The sequence below is a fragment of the Xenopus laevis genome, chromosome 1L, assembly GCF_017654675.1.
Source record: "Xenopus laevis strain J_2021 chromosome 1L, Xenopus_laevis_v10.1, whole genome shotgun sequence".
Taxonomy (NCBI): Eukaryota; Metazoa; Chordata; class Amphibia; order Anura; family Pipidae; genus Xenopus; species Xenopus laevis.
In genome coordinates this window covers 144,901,282-144,919,709 of record NC_054371.1, presented here as the reverse complement: position 1 = coordinate 144,919,709, position 18,428 = coordinate 144,901,282, and the positions used below count along the sequence as shown (strand labels likewise).

The window sequence follows — 18,428 nt, the reverse complement described above, 5'->3', positions numbered from 1 at the left end:
TTCTGGTATAGATTACACTTGCATGTTAGGCCATGCTCCATATGTAAATCATAGTGCATTAGTGATGTAAATGTGCATTACATAGTGCATTAGTAATGTAAATGTATATTTGTTTTCTCATACCTTTTTTTAAATTTGATGGTGTGTTCTACCTTCAGAGATGTGGGACCTCATTGGGTTTGAAGTTTGCTCCCACTCCCACCAACCTATACATTGGTTGGTGGGAGGAGTCCCACATCGATGGAGGCATTTTACTCCATCTTAAGCACATTATACTATATAAGTGCTATGTGGATGATCTTATTTTTGTCTGGCAAGTGTTATATAAGTGCTATGTGGATGATCTTATTTTTGTCTGGCAAGTGTCAAAAAAGTAGTTCTCTGATTTTGTCAGTGAGTTAAATGATAACCACTTGAACTTATTATTCACGAGTGAATACAGTGTGACTACCATTTACTTTTTGCAAGATTTGGAATTAAGTGGTTTACAAGTTGGAATAGAGACCCAGTCTACCGCAAGCCTTGTGCTGCAAATTCAGTGTTAAAGGAGAAACAAACCCTTAATTAAAAAAATCCTACCCCCTACGCTACATAGACCCCCTCCCTCCTCCCCCCCAGCCTAGCTGCTCCCCCGGGCAAATGCCCCATACTCTTTACTTACCCCTCCATGCAGATTCTGTCCAGCGGAGTTCACAGGCGCCATTTTTACTCTTTGGTAATCTTCAACTACGCATGTGCCGAAACTCACGATAATTGCCGAAGCATCAGTCTCATTCCGAAGATTACCAAAGTGGCTGAAGATGGCGTCCGTGAACTCCGCTGGACAGAATCTGCATGGAGGGGTAAGTAAAGAGTTAGGGGCATTTGCCTGGGGGGCAGCTAGGCTGGGGGGTCTATATAGGGTAAGGTGGTAGAGTTTTGTTATTAAGGGTTTGTTTCTCCCTTAAGGTGGTAGATAGAACGAATAAAGTACTGGTTTTCGTTACTGCCTACAGCAATTCGCTTTATACAATTAGGAAGATTAGAATTAGGAAGAGTTCTACAGAGGGGCTGCAGATTTGTTTCAAGCAGGGTCATTTATTATCACCAATCTTACTGAGAACTCAGTCTAGGAAAACTAATTGGCTCTCCACAAGAGAAACTTAGGTGGTAATGCGTCGGTGTAGGACCTGTGCATACATTAGTAGTTCTAAATAATTTAAGAGCACTGTTACTGGAAAGATATATGAGATGCGTTTTTGTGCCAACCATAACATCCACCACGTGTATCTAGTAGAAGAAAATCTAGAGCAACTGGACTTGCTGATTAAGCACCCAGACCACCTGTTGACAATGAGCTTTCTTACATCTTAACTTTGTAACTATATTCAACTGGCCTTTTTCTACCTGTGATGGGCTCCCAGGTTTATACACCCAGGCCTCTTATGTTACTTGATATGAACTTTCATGTACCAGAGTGTCTTATAGGCAGCTCTTTTTCTCAATCATGTTTGAATTTTTCAAAAAAAAAAATATTGTGCTTTCTAGTGTCCAGCTTTTCCCACAGAGTTCTAATACAGACATAGCTGCTAGTGCAAGTGCAAAGGGCTGATATTTGCTTTCTATAAGGGCTAGGGTAGGAAACAAAAAATAGACAAAGATGATGGGTTAAAATAAGTAAACTGGCACAGGCTTGATTTAAAATATTCTTTTTTAGGGAAAGGTTATATGGAATGGACAGAATTTCTTACAAAGCATATAGGGCAAATTTAAGGGATTTTGTGTGAAAGGGAAGAAATGTACCATTATATTTGGTAGATATAGTAAAAGCAAAATAATGAATTTTACACTAGAGAAATTTGCTAATTTTTGTTATCTGGAAACACATTATCCAGAAAGCTCAATTTTTATCGGAAGGCCATCTCCCATAATTTACATTTTTAAAATTGATTTACTTTTTCTCTGTAATAATAAAACAGAACCTTGTACTTGGTCCCAACTAAGATTGAAGGCAAATTCAGCAGAAGTGTGTGTTGTAAACTGTACCGTATCCATTCAAAATGTTTAAGGTAATATTACTACCTGGTAAATATATATATTTAATTTAAAAAAATGTTGGGTTGCCTTTCAGCATTAGGCGCAAAGGATTCTGGAGCGTTCTAACATGTGTCTCTTGTTTTTCTATTGCAGAGTGTGCTTGCTAGCTAGCTATTGCTGTGCCAGTCTGGAATGCCTAAAGCTTAGTTTCTGCAAGGATGTTACAGCTGATGCCATTGAAAAGCTCTGCAAAAACTGTAAACGGTAAACAGTGGAAAGGAGGTGGCGGAAAACAGACAGATGTATCAGCCATATAATTGAGAAACATTTTAGCTCTGTTATTTTATTGGTTTCTACATAATTGTAACAAATGTAGGACTTCAAATAACAGAAAGGTTCAGAATGTCTTATTAGAGGATTTATAGAGAACAGGAAAATGACCGGGTATTCCAAAAGGGGTTACCAGTGCTTGCACTTCAATTCCCAGAGCAAACATTAATCCATCCAGGAGATGCACATTAGGGGGCAAATTTACTAACCTCCGAAAATTTGTCAGCGACGGCTTCGCTCACATCGCAAGACTTTGCCAGGCATAGATTCGCCAGGACAACGCTAATTCAGTAAAATCCAAAGTTGCGTCTAGGGCGCTGAACGATGGCGAAGCTGCGCTATTGTTACTGCGGCAAGAGAAGCGAAGTTGCGCTAGCGTTGCCTCATTTGCATACAGCGGGAAGTTAAAGTTGAATGGACGTATATGTTGCAGCAAATACATTACATTACACAAGCCCAGGAAACCTTAAAGGAACAGTAACATCAAAAAGATTTAATTGTTTTGAAGTAATACAAATATAATGCAATGTTGTCCTGCACTAGTAAAACTGCTGTGTTTGCTTCAGAAACACTACTATTGTTTATATAAATAAGCTGCTGTATAGCAATGGGGGCAGCCATTCAAAGGAGAAAAGGCTCAAGTTACACAGCAGATAGCAGATAAGTAGTGTTAGTAGTGAATAAGTAGTGTTTCTGAAGCAAACACATTTTCATTTTTTCATTACTTTAAAACACTTTAATTTTGTGGTGTTACTGTTCCTTTAATAAAAGAAAATAGAGTTGTTATCTTACCCTACACATGAGCCCAGTGTATAGTTTATGTCCCATATGTTAGGAAATGTAGGGGGGAAGCCGGTTACCCCAAAAAAAGTACGCTCTTTTTCAGCCTATCACCCTGCAAAAGGAAAAGGCGCTAGCATTTTTTGGGACTTTTGGGAAATTTTGAACTATTTTTTAGGAACTCCTATCTACTCTATTGCACTTCACCTGGTCTGAGGTGGTGAAGGCAAGTCTGGCGCAAGAGGTAACGTTCAGTAAATTCTGCATCTTAATGAATTTGCGTAGCTATGCAAATTCGCCAGACGTTAGGGAGCGAAGTACCGCTAAAGTCTATCTCCTTCGCTAGAGAAGTAACGCCAGCGGCCGTTAGTAAATCGGCGAAGTACTGAAATGACATCATGCTGGCGAATCTTTGCCTGCGTTAGTTACTTCGCCCTTTAGTAAATTTGCCCCAAAGAGAGAAAAACATTACTGTATGCAGGGAAAACAAATTATACACAGGTAGAATGTCTAATTTACTTGTATTATATGACCAGCATTAGGCCCTTTCCATAAACCAAACCTCTCTGAATTGCACTTCTCACACAGAGGGACTGGTGCTGGTTATATGATGAGGCAAATGTTCTCCGTACAGTGGGAGAATGTACAATACAAAACCTATTGCATAAAAGTGATGTACATGGTCAAATGTGTACTAGTAAGTAATGCATTCTCTTAGCAGTGGAGAATGTGTCCTGGAAATTATATATTATTATTTTTATTTTTTTTTGAAAATCTTTTTTTTTTTTTAGAAGTCCTATGTACTTACTGAGGAGGCTAACAATGATAAAGGCTTCAGTTGTGCTTCAGTTTTATTGTCAGCTAGCCAAGTTCTTAGAAAGTCACCCAAAACCACACTGCTGTTCTAATATGTAATCTCTTTTATTTGTTTACCTTTCTTTAAGGTTAAAGATGCTGCATTTATACGGTTGCCGTATTTCTCCTGATATTGATTCCATCAAAAAATTCAGTAAAGACTTCAAGATTTTTCATGATTTATCTATCCCTGCTGCAAAAATTTTAGGTGAATAAAAAAGAAAAATGAAAAACTGCTCAAGGGATCTTCTGTAATGTTTTACGTTGTAGGATATGACTATGACTATTATGACTATGAATATGACTAATACTAGTATATTAATAAACCTAATGTTATAATTGGCCCATAAATAGCTTCAACAGTTTGGCATCAATAATATTTGCATGGGAGTGCATATCCAGGTAACCAATGCAGCCTAAAACTAAAATTATTATTGTACTTCATGATGGCAGAGCTGCCATTAAAATAGTTTTCTTTATCTGTCTGGTTCTTGCAAAAAAAAAATCCTTTATGATCCTTGATGCCTCAGTAAGGCAACTTCGGGCAACTATAGAAAACGCATCACCGCTTGTGCATTAGCGCAGGTGACTTTTCATTGTAGCCTATGGGGGAAAACGCTGAGGCAGTTTGGGGGAGATAGTCGGTCAAAAGACGAGGCGATTAGTCGCCAGGCGACAAAATCTCCCCGAATCTCCTTGTGTGGCCTTACCATTAACATCAAATGCATTTAATCTAATATACATAGAGACTGGGAGCCATTTTTTGTGTGCAGAAGCAGAAGACGTAACTAGAAAAAGGTATTGAGTGTTGAAGTATCTCAGTATAATTTTGTGCAGGTTAACTCACCAAAATGATGGGTCCCAATTATCCATCTGGTGACTGCTGTACCACTTCATCAACACTGGCATCATGGGGCTAAAAAATGGGATCTGGTGTGATGTGTAAACCAATATATAGTATATGCTTAAAATATATTGACTTTATAATGGAGTCCTTTACAATAACCTACAGAAGAGACCTATTCAAATAGTGATCCTTATACTGTCATCTGGGCCATGTAAGGGGCTACATTTTGATACATCAACCAATCGGATCTTTGTTTTGTTTTGTTTTTTTAAATCTAATTGCTGATTGGTTGCTAAGGGCAACATCACCAGTGATGTTTTTTCTCCAGTGTTTTACACATATCATACACACATCATAATCCCCTTAAATATTTAACTGATTTTTAGTTGACTTTAAGTAATGGAGGCCCAAATTATGAAAAGATCCCTTATCAGAAAAAGCTAGAAAATGGACCACAAGCATTCTGGATAACAGATCACATACATGTACTTTGTGTTTCTTTGTTTTTGTTTGCTCTAATATACCTACATTTAGCTTCCTTTTCTGTGTTTAGTGCTACTAATCGTTCTGCAAAGCACATGTGTAGTGTCCAGTAGGTGCAATGAGTTTACAAGCACTGGCAAAAGTGATTAGGGAAAATATAATAAAGGTGGAACATTTGGTACTTGGGTACTAACTCATAGCAACCAATCAGCAAGTTGCTTTTACTGTCTGAAAACACACATCTGATCAGTTGTACTGATCCCTTTGTACCTTTTAATACATGAACCTGCTTTTTAAGGTTTATAAATACAAACGGCAGCTACTGCCTTAAGACAAGTATAAAGTTATAGGAATATTGGATGGTTTCCTCCTTTTCCCTCTCATCTGGTACTCTTCCACTGTTGGCATCATGCATGTACACAGTTTTGCATACATATGCATTAGGCACCTTACATGCAGCTGCATCTCTGGGTGATGAACCACATGGGTATGCATCAATACAAGTTTAGTAGGCTTCAGTTAACGGCCAAGAAATATTTTGATGTCCAGCCACCGATGATTCTTGAACAGAAAGGAAACAAACATTCACTGTTTAAGGCAACAGTGGACCTTCATTATTTATTGCTAGTGATATGAAGAATGCAAACATAGTTATGTGTGCTTAATCTAATTAAAACTGTTTTAAAGACTAGTCTCTATTGAAATATACTTTTCAATCTGGTAGACCAAAATGCTATTTTTCTCTTTGTATAGATCCTTTTTAAACCCCCCACAGCTCTGTCTTTGTAGGAAGCCCCATAATGTGGGTCTGATTGAAACAAATATATTTATTTACTTTACACAATTAACAAATCATTTATCGTTGTCAGTGTTGCTTGAGAGTTCTGGGTAAGGAGGTTACAGACTTATTAAAGTGTAAAGCAAAGGTGTAAATTATGTGTAATCTTAATTTACTTAAAACAACTATCAATCCCACTTTACCTTATTTTATATGGGATTTATGGGTTCATTTACAAAACATGGGCCATGATGCAAAATAAGGTGATTTTTTGCACATTGCTCCATTTGAATATGGTCAGTGCACGCAAGTTGCAACTCATTGTGCCTCACTTTGTATTCAATACTGCCTGTGTTTGGCAGGCAGGAGGTGAGAGGCACATGCGGGTCCCATAGAACACCCCAAGCTCGTGTTTTGTTTAGAATGCACAAGCTGGGAGCCATGGGAGAAGCAAAGAAAATAATGTACATTGCTCCCTTGCACATTTACGGTGCTAGGTCTAAAGTTGGGTGCGCCCCATGCAAGCTTCCACTTTATCATCCTAGCAACCCACTCACCCTGCTCATTTTTTTAGCTCAGAACACCCACCAGGGCATACCATGGTGAAATTGTGTACCGAATCCCCCCACAGTGAACACAACAGGAGCTCAGCAATTCGGTGTGCCTGAGAGGCCAAAAGTAGGAGAAGGCAGTCAGAAGAGTTACGTACCCAGAGCTCCCCCCCCATACACACAGATGCGCCCTAGGCATGTGCCTCTTCTTCCTTCCTGGAGTTCCCTGTATTAGCTTTAAAGAGGCTAGTGAAAACTGATGCTCAGTTCTATCACTAATTGTGCAGCATTTTACATTACTTTTCAGGCCACAAATTCTTTGCCACTTGATTTTGTACCATTGACTTCAATGTGTCATGCCAGGTCTTGTGTGATGTACAAATATGGCATAATGATCGCAATGCACTTACATGTAAGGACAGTAACAGAGTTTTATAAACAAATAATTAAATTTACTTTGACTTTTAGACTTTATTTTAGTGTAGAACATTTTTACATACCTTTTTTTTACATACCCTTTAATTACATATTTCATTTGTTTTTCTCAAGAAACCAGGGTGGACAGTGAGGAACATTCTTCACAGGAAAAGACACCATGGGGAAGAGTTACAAAAGGTCAAGAATTATTCCCTAGACCGATCCTGACCAAAAATGTAGTTTTTCCCGCAGGTCTAGATTTTTTCACTGTCATAAAAGTTGACTAAAATCTTAACGATCATAAAAGTCTTGTGTCTTTTTTACTGGTGCCAAGAAGTGTTTTCTCAATGTTGCCTATCGTTTTTTCTTTGAGATGGCAAGAATCACTGAAAGCAAGACTCAAAAGACACAGGAAGTTTTATACTTGTCCTTGACAGATGGTCCACAACCGTTTTTACCCGTGAATCACATTGAATTGTAACAAGAGTTGGGAAGCAGGAAAAAAGTTCCTGGGGGTGCCAAATAAGATTTGTGACTGGCTATTTGATAGCCCCTATGTGAACTGGCAGCCTACAGGAGGCTCTGTTTGGCAGTACATCGGATTTTTATGCAACCAAAATTTGCCTCCAAGCATGGAATTCAAATATAATCACCTGCTTTGTGGTCATTGGGAACAACATCCATGGGGTTGGAGAGCAACATTGGTTGGGAAACTGTTTTAATGGAGGCCTATTTAAGGCTTTCAGAAGTCATGAATGTAAGCAAATAATAACGAACTAATAATAATGAACTTTTTCTCACTATGCAAGAGAAAGAGAGAAATGAATTCAAACTGAAATGAAAATTAAGAATGTTTCTTTGTTGGACCTTAGTAAACGTGCCTCTATATCTAATTTATTATTTATTCAATAGTGAAATGTTGCCGCAGTTTTACGAATTAATTCGCTTGCGCTGAAACTGTGAAGTTTTGCTTAGGCGAAAAATTTGAGAATTTACCGCTAAACGGCGAAAAATTCTTGAAACTAATTGAAGTCAATTGGCGTCAAAATTATTTTGATGCAGGTCAATTTTGATGCGAACGTCAATTTTTATGCGAATGACTATTTGGTCCGAATGCATTAAAGGCAATGGGCGTTGGAATAATTTTGACACGTCAGTTTTTATGCGGGTGCCAATTTTGACACGGGGCAATTTTTTTTTTCTGACGTGGTGGATTATTCAATAGCGAATTTTTGCCGCAGTTACACAAATTAATTCACTTGCGCTGAAACACGGATAATTGAAGCGCATTCGTGTCTGGAGAATTTATTTGCCCATCACTAGCCCTTACACATATGTTAAAATAACACATCATTGCCAGTGGCCTAATTAGAGCGGCACAGAAAATCATTTTTAGAGGCCTCCAAAATATGCAGAGGTTGTCTTGTTTTACCTAGATATTAAAATGACTCATTAATTAGGGCCTCCTGGGGCCCCCCTATACCTCCTGCCCCCCTCCTCTGTAGTTATACCGCTGATCATTGCCAAAGGCTGTTATGGGATGGTAGGAATTAGAAATGATCAGAAACGGAACTGTTGGGAGTTGAACGTCCCAGGCTAGAGTTACATTCAGGGCCGCCATCTGGGTGGGACAGAGGGTACGAGTGTACTGGGCTCAGGCCTGAAGAGGGGCCCAGCAGTGCTGAACTTTTGAAAGAGCCGGGGCCCCCTTGACAGCGCCAAAGCCCGAATCTGTGCCAACTCCTTCTGAAGTCCTGAATGCGAAAGTGACGAAAAGCCGAAGCCTCGAATGTGAATGTGCCGAAAAGCCGAACGGCTGAAATCCTGAAGTGGCGAAAAGACCCAAAGGAAAGGAAAGGACACGAAAGGATGCGAAGTTGAAGTCCTAAAGCCACGAGTTCAATTCTACTGAGCACCAATGTGTTTGTGTTTTTTTTAATCCCCTGGCCACCAATGTATTATTTTAATACTCTATAGGCCCCTGCCACCAATGTTTTTTTTTTAAAAATGTTCTTTGTGGCCCCAATTTTTTTTAACTTGTAAAGGGGGCCCTGGCACCAATGTTTTTTTTTTTAACTTATAGGGGGGCCCTGGTCACCAATAGCTTTTTATAACTTGTGTGTGTACGGGTTACCTTTTTTAGCGCTGAGGTCTGAGTGGTCTTCTAACTGTGATGTCGAGTGGGCGGGGTGTGGGGTGGGCGGGGTCCGGGTGGCCGAAAATTTTATTGTACAGCCCATGATTTTCTAATAGCGGCCCTGGTTCCATCGTTACCTTGTATAAAACTCCCAAACGCTCCAGAGAGGAGAGAGCTCTTGAGCCAGCTGCGTCCTGCCTGTCCTGCTTTGTATTACAGCGACTATTCAGCACACACACTACTGACATTCACTAATTGTGCCAAGTACTCGGTAACCTTCCAGTTCCTCAGTCCTGCGACAGGGAGGAGGGATGATGGGCTGGTTGGAAACACTCACTTTACTCTGTTAATCTCCCCAGTCTCCGGCCAGCCGGGCTCAGGTGCGACACATGCAGAAGGATTGTAGAGGAGGCTGCAGCAGCAACATGGATTTTTGGCGACAACATTACAGAACCCTCGAGTGCAATACTTCATGCACCTGCCCCCTGCACACCTGAACTCACCCACAACTACCGGCCAACAAACCTGAGGAGGAGACGGGAGAATCCCAGTACCACCGGGACAGAGACAGAATACTGACAGAATCTCTGGACAGGACTATTTCATTGGAATAAACAAGTTAATCTTTGGTTTCATTTCTCTGGCCACGTCTGCAGTTTGTCAGTCCTAGAAATCTACTCCTGCTGGCTGGATTTGTTCCATCATTCGCTTGTTATTCTCAGCTCTAGGCTTGATTTGCGGAGCTGAGTTTTAATTCCTATCCCTTTGGAATAGTGCCTTCTGCCCCCGCACTGATCCTCTCTGGATGGAAGATAAGGACGAGCTGTCCAGGCTCCGCGCCCTCTTCCAGACTTTTGACTCCAAACGCAGCGGGCGCCTGGATAAGGCGGAGTTCTCTGCGCTGTGTGCGGAGCTTAAGGTGAGCCCCGCGGAGGCAGAGGATATATTTGCTCGTCTGGACAGCGACAAGGACAGCTGCATCACCTTTCAGGATTTTGCCATGGGCTTCCGAGGAGCCAGAGGATTAAATATCCCCGAAGGAAAAAAGGACTCTGAACAAGGGGAATCTCCAAAGAGTCCAGGCACCCCAGAGAAAGAGAAACCCGAGGAAACCTTCAGCCCAGCTTGGGAAGACTTCCAGCGCAGACTAGGGGAAGAAGCCACCTATATCCCAAGGTTGGTCATGTGTATAAATCCTGTTTTTATGCTGGACATGGTCATTTACTTAGAAAAAAAGGATTAGACATAAGGGACAGCGTTGTAAACCTTACTGGCACTTAACACTGAGAAGACACTTTGATTAATAACTCTTTTTCTAATGTTTGCTTGTTGGATACAATGTATTACTGAACCTGCCCTGCTACAGAGTAAGCTCCCTGCTCTTTTAGGCTCTGTCCAACAGCATATTGATTTATGAAATAATTTCAAGGAATGGGAACTTGGGTGACAATATCAATGAATCATCTATCTATCTATCTATCTATCTATCTATCTATCTATCTATCATCTATCTATCTATCTATCTATCTATCTATCTATCTATCTATCTATCTATCATCTATCATCTATCTATCATATCTATCTATCTATCTATCTATCTATCTATCTATCTATCTATCTATCTATCTATCTATCTATCTATCATCTATCATCTATCTATCATATCTATCTATCTATCTTTCTATCTATCTATCTATCTATCTATCTATCTATCTATCTATCATCTATCTATCTATCTATCTATCTATCTATCTATCATATCTCTATCATTTAACTGTTCCCCTAAGCGTCTGTCAGACTAATTTCTTAAATGTTCATTATTTTTCTGCTAAAAGAGTAAAATCCATTAAATATGGAAACCATCTTGTTCAACATGAGTACAAGGAATAGGACTTGTTAATGGAAAATCTATGTTTCTTAGTTATTAATTGAGCTATAAAGGGAAACTTAGGCTACTTACAATATAGGCACTCAAAAGCATCTGCCTATGGGCTGCAGCTTTAAGGTGGCGGCCTTCAGATGCCTATATGGTAAATAAAAGTTTTGGAAAAGGAAAAAAAAATCTGCTTCCCCTGCTGCTGGATTTCATGGGGAAGTGATTGGGGGGGAGGGGGTCTGTCCTGTGGAATGCAAGTGGAAGTGATGTCACACTAGAACCCAGAACATCATATCTGCTTACATCATCATGCACGTGTATTTGGACGCACGCTCCTGAATATAGCTGAATTTTTGTTCCTGCAACACCAATAACTTGGCCAGCAGAAACCTGTTTTGCAGCGTATTAAGAAGCTGATTGGTTTGTTTAGATATAGTACAGTAAGTGCCATTGGCTTTAGCAATAAATGCAGCAATTCTGACAACAGCGATTTCTACAGTTTTACAGCTGTCTGTCTATTTAGCCTCTGGGGATCATTTTGCTCAAAAGAATGTCTAAAAAAATCCAGGGTTACCATAAATATTAGAGGAGAGCTTTCTTACTGCCATCAAACTAAAGGGGTTTTGCTGTAAACACAGGGCAATTATAGAATTCTTTGCTAAAAGGAGTGGTCGGTTTTTTCTTCAATAGTCCTGTAAATACTGTTGTGATCTCTAAAAATCAAAGTTTAAAATATAATACATATAAAGGCATTTTAATCTACCCGGTTAAAGTACCTGCTTAGTCACAAGAGAAATATATTGATCCAGGAATCCCTCATTGGAAACGAACGTGAAGCTTTGTGAAGCGTGGATTTTGATGTCAATTCCGTCGCCAACATCAAAAAAAATTTGCCGCAGGAGTTTTCCCGAAAATTATTGCCTGGCAGATAAATTCGTCCATCAATAGCCTTAATCCGAAATGCCGTCATTTTTATTAATTTTTGTGGGATTTTTATTTTATCAAACTGTGAGTTTTCATTTTCAGCCATTAATAAATATGCCCCTAAGACTGTCATACAAATGAATATTGACCACAGTCTGGCATTTTTCTTGTAGCTCAAACTCCCTCCTATCCAAAATGGCTGTTAAGGTGGCCATATCGGTCCTTTAGACCAATTCGGCAATTTATCTGCCGTGTATGGGGGCTTCCGACAGGTCTTCCCTATCGATATCTGGCCTTGATATCGATCAGGAAGGTTTAAATTTTTCGGTGACCAACCGTAAGGGCCCATTGCTACTCATTGTAAACCGATTATTCGGCCCTAGTGCCGAATGTTCAGATTATCCCGATATAGCCCTGCCATTGGTGGACATGTCCAGGCCCGGATTTGTGGCAAGGCCACAAAGGCCCAGGCCTAGGGCGGCAGGAATTCAGGGGCGGCATGCCGCCCAGCCACATTCAACATGTTGCACAAGCGCATATATAAGATGTGCGCATGTACCTATACGTCCAGGCACAAGCGGAGGTTGATGTGGAAGGTAAGAGAGAGGCGGAAGGGGAAAGGGGACGAGCAAAGGAAGGGGAGGGGGATGGGTGAAGGGGGACAAGGAAGGGGGGGCCATGAGCGGAGAAGGCCTAGGGGCGCCCCGTTTCTAGATCCGGGCCTGGGCACATCGGGAAAGATCTGCTCATTTGGCGATGTCACCAGACGAGAGTATATCTTCGTATATGGCCAGCTTTATACAGAGCTTTATTATATGATCACAGTCCCTGTTTGTCCTTCATACTAATTCCATCACAAAGTCTACATTGGAATCAGGAAGTAACTGCTGCTTATATAAGGAGGTGGATATGTCTTTAAAGGGATTGTTCACATCACATTTGAATTATTTTTAGTGTAATGTAGAGGGTTTATTTGCAATTGGTTTTTATTTTTTTATTATTTGTGTTTTTTTATTGTGAGTTATTTAACTTTTTTATTCAGCAGCTCTACAGTTTGCAATTTCAGCAATCTGGTTGGTATGGTAGCAACCATGCATTGATTTGGATAAGAGACTGGAATATTAATAGGAGAGGCTTGAATAGAAAAATGAGGAATAAAAAGTAGCAAAAATAATAAATGCGTAGCATTTGCTTTTTCGGTGGGGTCAGTGACCCCCATTTGAAAGCTTGAAAGAGTCAGAAGAAGCAGAAGGCAAATAATTCAGAAACGGTAAAAAATTAATAATGAATACTAATGTAAAAGTTGCTTAGAACTGGCCATTTTATAACAAACTAAAAGTTAACTTAAATGTGATCCACCCCTATAGGCATTGCATTACATCAGGGATCCCAAACCTTTTGAACCTGTGAGCAAAATTCATAAGTAAAAGGAGTTGGGGAGCAACACTAGCATAAAAAATGTTCTTGGGGTGCCAAATATGTGTTGTGATTTGCCATTTGGCAGCCCCTATGTGGATTGTCAACCTACATTTAGGCTCTGTTTGACAGTACACCTGGCTTTATACAACCAAAACTTGCATCCAAGCCTGGAATTCAATAAGCACCTGCTTTGAGGCCACCTCCTTGTTGTTGTGAGTTGTTATAATGCCCTACACATGAGCGCACTGTAAAATTAATGTTCCATATGTTAGAAAATGTATTTTGCAGCCTTTCACTCTGAAATAAGGAATAGTTGCCAGCGTTTTTGGACTTTGATGCATTTTCCACTCACAGAATATGATGATTGAGGAAGATCTATGCACTCGAATGCACTTTGCCTGGTCTGAGCTGGTGAAGGCAAGTCTGCCGAAAGAGGTAATGTTCAGTAAAATCCGCATTTTAGTGATTTTGCGGAGTAACGTCCATTCGCCAGAGCAAATTGTCACCAGATTATAGAGTGCGAATGACCGATAGCGCCTGTCACTTTCGCTAGTGAATTTGCGCCTGCGATGTCCTTGCAAGCGGTAACGCTAGTGTTTGTCACTTCGCCCTTTAGTAAATCTGCCCCTTAGTGTGACATAAGCCTAAAGGTAAACTACATCTTTAAAACACTAAGGGTAAGGCCAGACGAGGAGATTCGGGGAGATTTTGTCGCCTGGCGACTTATCGCCACGTCTTTTGCGCGACTATCTCCCCAAACTGCAAAATCGCCTGCGCTAATGCACACCCGGCGATGCGTTTTCAATAGTCGCCCAAATGAGGCAACTTTGGGCGACTATTAAAAACGCATCGCCGCGTTTCTCCTCGTCTGGCCTTACCCTTAAGCAAAAACTTGGAAAATGTGTAGGACACTGGCAGCAATTTATCAGTGCCAGCCACCGGTCTGATAAAGCTCACTTTTTCCACTGTTTTCTATACAAACACCAAGTAAGAAAGCTTATCTCTGGTAATGAGTGTTGAATTTCAATCTTTCTGTGGCAAATACACTGTTTGGCTGATGCAACCTGCAAGGAAACTTGTGGAACTACAAACTTTCCACATTAACATTTAACATTTCTCATGCTATTTTGCAGGCAAAAAATCAACAACACAGTGTTTTTGCTGTAAACTGAAAATAGTCTATTAGATGAGACTAATGTATTCGTACAACCAGGGCTGAGGTTGGAAGTTACATAATAAGTATGTATTAATTTGCCATTAGTAAGCATCTCCTACTTGCCCTGAAGTTATATGTAACTTTGGACATGTTGCCGTCCACTTAGGATACTAATACTACATTCTGTGCCTTGCTCAGAGAAAATAAACATACATCTATGTGGATATGAAAGAAGCTACCACAGTAGCAAAAGGTTTCACCTCTGTAAAATCTCCGACTACCCCCATAGGCCTTTACACGCTAGACGCTCTTGCCAAAAATATCTATCAACACAATCTTACTAGATTTAATTATGACCCCAGCCTGAATAGCCAAATTTTACATGGAAGCAAATGATAATTTTTGTAGAGGCTGTCTCTTGCCAGGCACAATGATACATATGGTGGTCATGTCTGAAAGTGACAAGATTTTGGATTCAGATTTATCATTTGATTTTTCCTCTTTTACATACTAACTTGAAACATGACCTCTAAGTAGCCCTCTTGGGTGCTGTCCCCAAAGGAGTTAATAGGAGACAAGGTCAATTACTCAGTTCTGTTTTCTTAGCTGTACGGCAAGTAATAACCAAAGCCCAGAAATCTCAGTATTTTAACATTGAACTTGTAAAGGCGAAAATAGACTGGATTTTCTGTAATGAGAAACAAATTAGTATTCAAATAGCTAAGCATCAATCTTTGAGTACAATCTGGCAACCCTGGATCTACTATAGGTATCAAGGTTCCTTACCAAGATACCTGCTTTCATTTAGTAGAGTGATATCTGGGCACTGGGCTAAGTATGGGATGGGCTAAAGTTGGAGCAATGGAAGATGCAAAGCCAAGTATTTCGGGCCTGTTTTCGTGCCCCTGAAAATATCACTAGGGGCATTTCTCTAAATGTCTCTGCTTTTTTTCTTAATGTTGCAGTCAGTAGTGTTAATCCTTCATTCTGCCAGTGAGCATGTTTCAATCGTGTCCTTAAGTAATCTCATGATAGAAGAATTCTGGTAATCTGATAATGAACAAAAATGTATGGTATCTCATAACAAGATTGCACAACTGCTGGAGCTGATTATTTTTCCACTGTCAAAGCAACAATAATGTCAAACAAGATTGAATTAATGAAATTAAAATAGCAGTTACAAACATCATATTTTCTTGCTTAGCTTTTTTCCCGGACTATTCTCTTTGTCTTACTGCATGTATCCATTGATGTACAATGCTAGTAATTTCTGCTTGACTTAATTTTGTATGTAATATATGCTGCCCATTACTCACCTTGTTCATTTACAAAATAAATTCATGATTTTTTGGGTAGAGCTATGGGATCTCTCTGGAAATCTGTTATCCAAATCTTTTAAATAAAAAAAATGTAATTTCCCTGTTGTATTTATACAAATAACTGATTACTAAGATCCAGTACCACATATATGTTATTGTTGTTTTAGTAGCTGTAAGGCTTAAAACATGACACAGAAAGACCCCTTATCTGAAACAAGGTCCCAAGAATTTCAAACAATATTTTTAGTAACTGTTTTATTGTATTTATTCCTTTGTCTTAGTCTTCCTTGCATTGTAGAGTTTATTGTCTAACTCTGGTGAGGAGGAACAGGGAAATGAAATAAGTTGTTGCTGACCACACAGAATTGAGATACAGTTAGGTCCATAAATCTTTGGACAGAGACTTTTTTTTCTAATTTTGGTTCTATACATTACCACAAGTTTAAATGAAACAACTCAGATGCAGTTGAACTGCAGACTTCAGTGGGTTAAACAAAAAGATTGCATAAAAATGTGAGGAACTAAAGCCTTTTTTAACACAATCACTTCATTTCAGGGGCTAAAAAGTAATTGGACAAATAACAAAACTGAAAACAAAATGTTCATTTCTAATTCTTGGTTGAAAACCCATTTGCTGGCAATGACAGCCTGAAGTCTTGAACTCATGGACATCACCAGCTTCTGGGTTTCCTCCTTTTTAATGCTCTGCCAGGCCTTTACTGCAGTGACTTTCAGTTGCTGTTTGTTTGTGGGACTTTCTGTCCCGAAGTTTAGTCTTGAACAAGTGAAATGCATGATCAATTGGGTTCAGATCAGGTGACTGACTTGGCCATTCAAGTCACATCATGGATAAACACTAGTGTCTCAGCGCCACTGGCAGCCATACACCAAGCCATCACACTGCCTCTGCTGTGTTTTATAGAGATGTGGTATGCTTTGGATCATGAGCTGTTCCACGCCATCTCCATACTTTTTTCTTGCCATCATTCTGGTAGAGGTTGATCTTGGTTTCATCTGTCCAAAGAATGTTTTTCCAGAACTGTGCTGGCTTTTTTAGATTTTTTTTTTTTTTTAGCAAAGTCCAATCTAGCCTTTCTATTCTTGAGGCTTATGAGTGACTTGCACCTTGCAGTGCACCCTCTGTATCTACTTTAATGCAGTCTTCTCTTTATGGTAGACTTGGATATCGATATGCCTAACTCCTGGAGAGTGTTGTTCTCTTGTTTGGCTGTTGTAAATGGGTTTATCTTCACCATGGAAATGATTTTGCGATCATCCACCACTGTTGTCTTCCGTGGACGTCCAGGTCTTTTTGCGTTGCTGAGTTCACCAGTGCTTTCTTTCTTTCTCAGGTTGTACCAAACTGCAGATTCTGCCACTCCTAATATTGTAGCAATTTCTCGGATGGGATTTTTCTGTTTTTTGCAGCTTATGGTTGTTTGTTGTTAAGTTTGTTTCACCTGCATGGAGAGTTCTTTTTTGAGCACATGTCTGTTCACAGACATAACAGGAATTGCCAACACCTGCCCATGAAACAGCCTTTGAGTCACTGGTCCAATTACTTTTGAGCCCCTGAAATGAAGTGATTGTGTTAAAAAAAGATTTTGGTTCCTCACATTTTTATGCAATCTTTTTGTTCAACCCACTGAATTAAAGCTGAAAGTCTGCAGTTCAACTGCATCTGAGTTGTTTCACTTAAAATTCATTGTGGTAATGTACAGAACCAAAATTAGAATAAAGTTGTCTCTGTCCAAATATTTATGGACCCATCTGTTTGAATCATCACCTGAAACTTAACCCAGGACTTCCTGATTCATTAATATAATACCATATATATATATATATATATATATATATATATATATATATATATATATATATATATATATATATGGTATTATATTAATGAATCAGGAAGTCCTGGGTTAAGTTTCAGGTGATGATTCAAACAGATACATATATATATATATATGTATATATATATACATATATATATACATTATATATACAGGTATCGGATCTGCTATGCTGCAAACCCGTTATCCAGAAAGGTCTGATGGCCGCATCCCATAGACTCCATTTGAATCAAATAAAATGTTTTCATTAATATGTCATCCAGGCTTTTCACCTTTTCTGAGAAACATGCTGCGAGTGATGTATCCTGTAACATATAATTGCATAACTTATGAATAAGCTAATTGAAGTGCAACTATCCATTGGACTGAAAAATGAGGATAGTTCTCACAGTTGTTTAATGGGATCATATTTCTTTGTTTTGTGCCTGTCTGATCTATTTATTTTATGTTGTCATGTTCAAAAGTAAAGGGTGTTTCAGTATCTAATCCAGTCATAATTTACAGTCATTTACAGTACAGTGCAAAAGCTTTATGAACTTCTTGTAAATCTTAGTAACAAGACCCTCGCTTTTAATTCTTAAAAAAACTGCATCATTAATGCACGGATACATTTTGATTCCTTCATGTTAACATAAACCTAACGTCACAAGCAATATATGCTGGTTTTGTTAACTGATAAACTGA

General features: G+C 39.3%; 2 protein-coding genes across 4 annotated transcripts in view; both read left to right on the top strand.

Moving 5' to 3' along the window:
- LOC108705424 overlaps positions 1–7,373 on the top strand; it is a 47,814-nt gene extending 40,441 nt beyond the window's left edge. For 2 of the 3 annotated variants that reach the window (XM_018242299.2, XM_018242298.2), the window contains exons 13-15: positions 2,170–2,280; positions 4,071–4,189; positions 7,190–7,373. In XM_018242299.2, coding sequence (XP_018097788.1) covers positions 2,170–2,280; positions 4,071–4,189; positions 7,190–7,344 — 385 coding nt within the window. In that variant the 3' untranslated portion in view covers positions 7,345–7,373. Of the gene's footprint in view, positions 1–2,169; positions 2,281–4,070; positions 4,388–7,189 lie in introns of those variants that run through there. The other variant, XM_018242300.2, reaches the window with a different exon arrangement.
- A 1,949-nt stretch (positions 7,374–9,322) lies between these two features.
- The window catches only part of MGC147600.L (RAS and EF-hand domain containing L homeolog), a 54,362-nt gene continuing 45,256 nt past the window's right edge, over positions 9,323–18,428 (top strand). Inside the window, exon 1 of the mRNA XM_018242302.2 lies at positions 9,323–10,370. Within this exon, the coding sequence (XP_018097791.1) occupies positions 10,000–10,370 (371 nt within the window). The 5' untranslated portion in view covers positions 9,323–9,999. The remainder of the gene's footprint in view (positions 10,371–18,428) is intronic.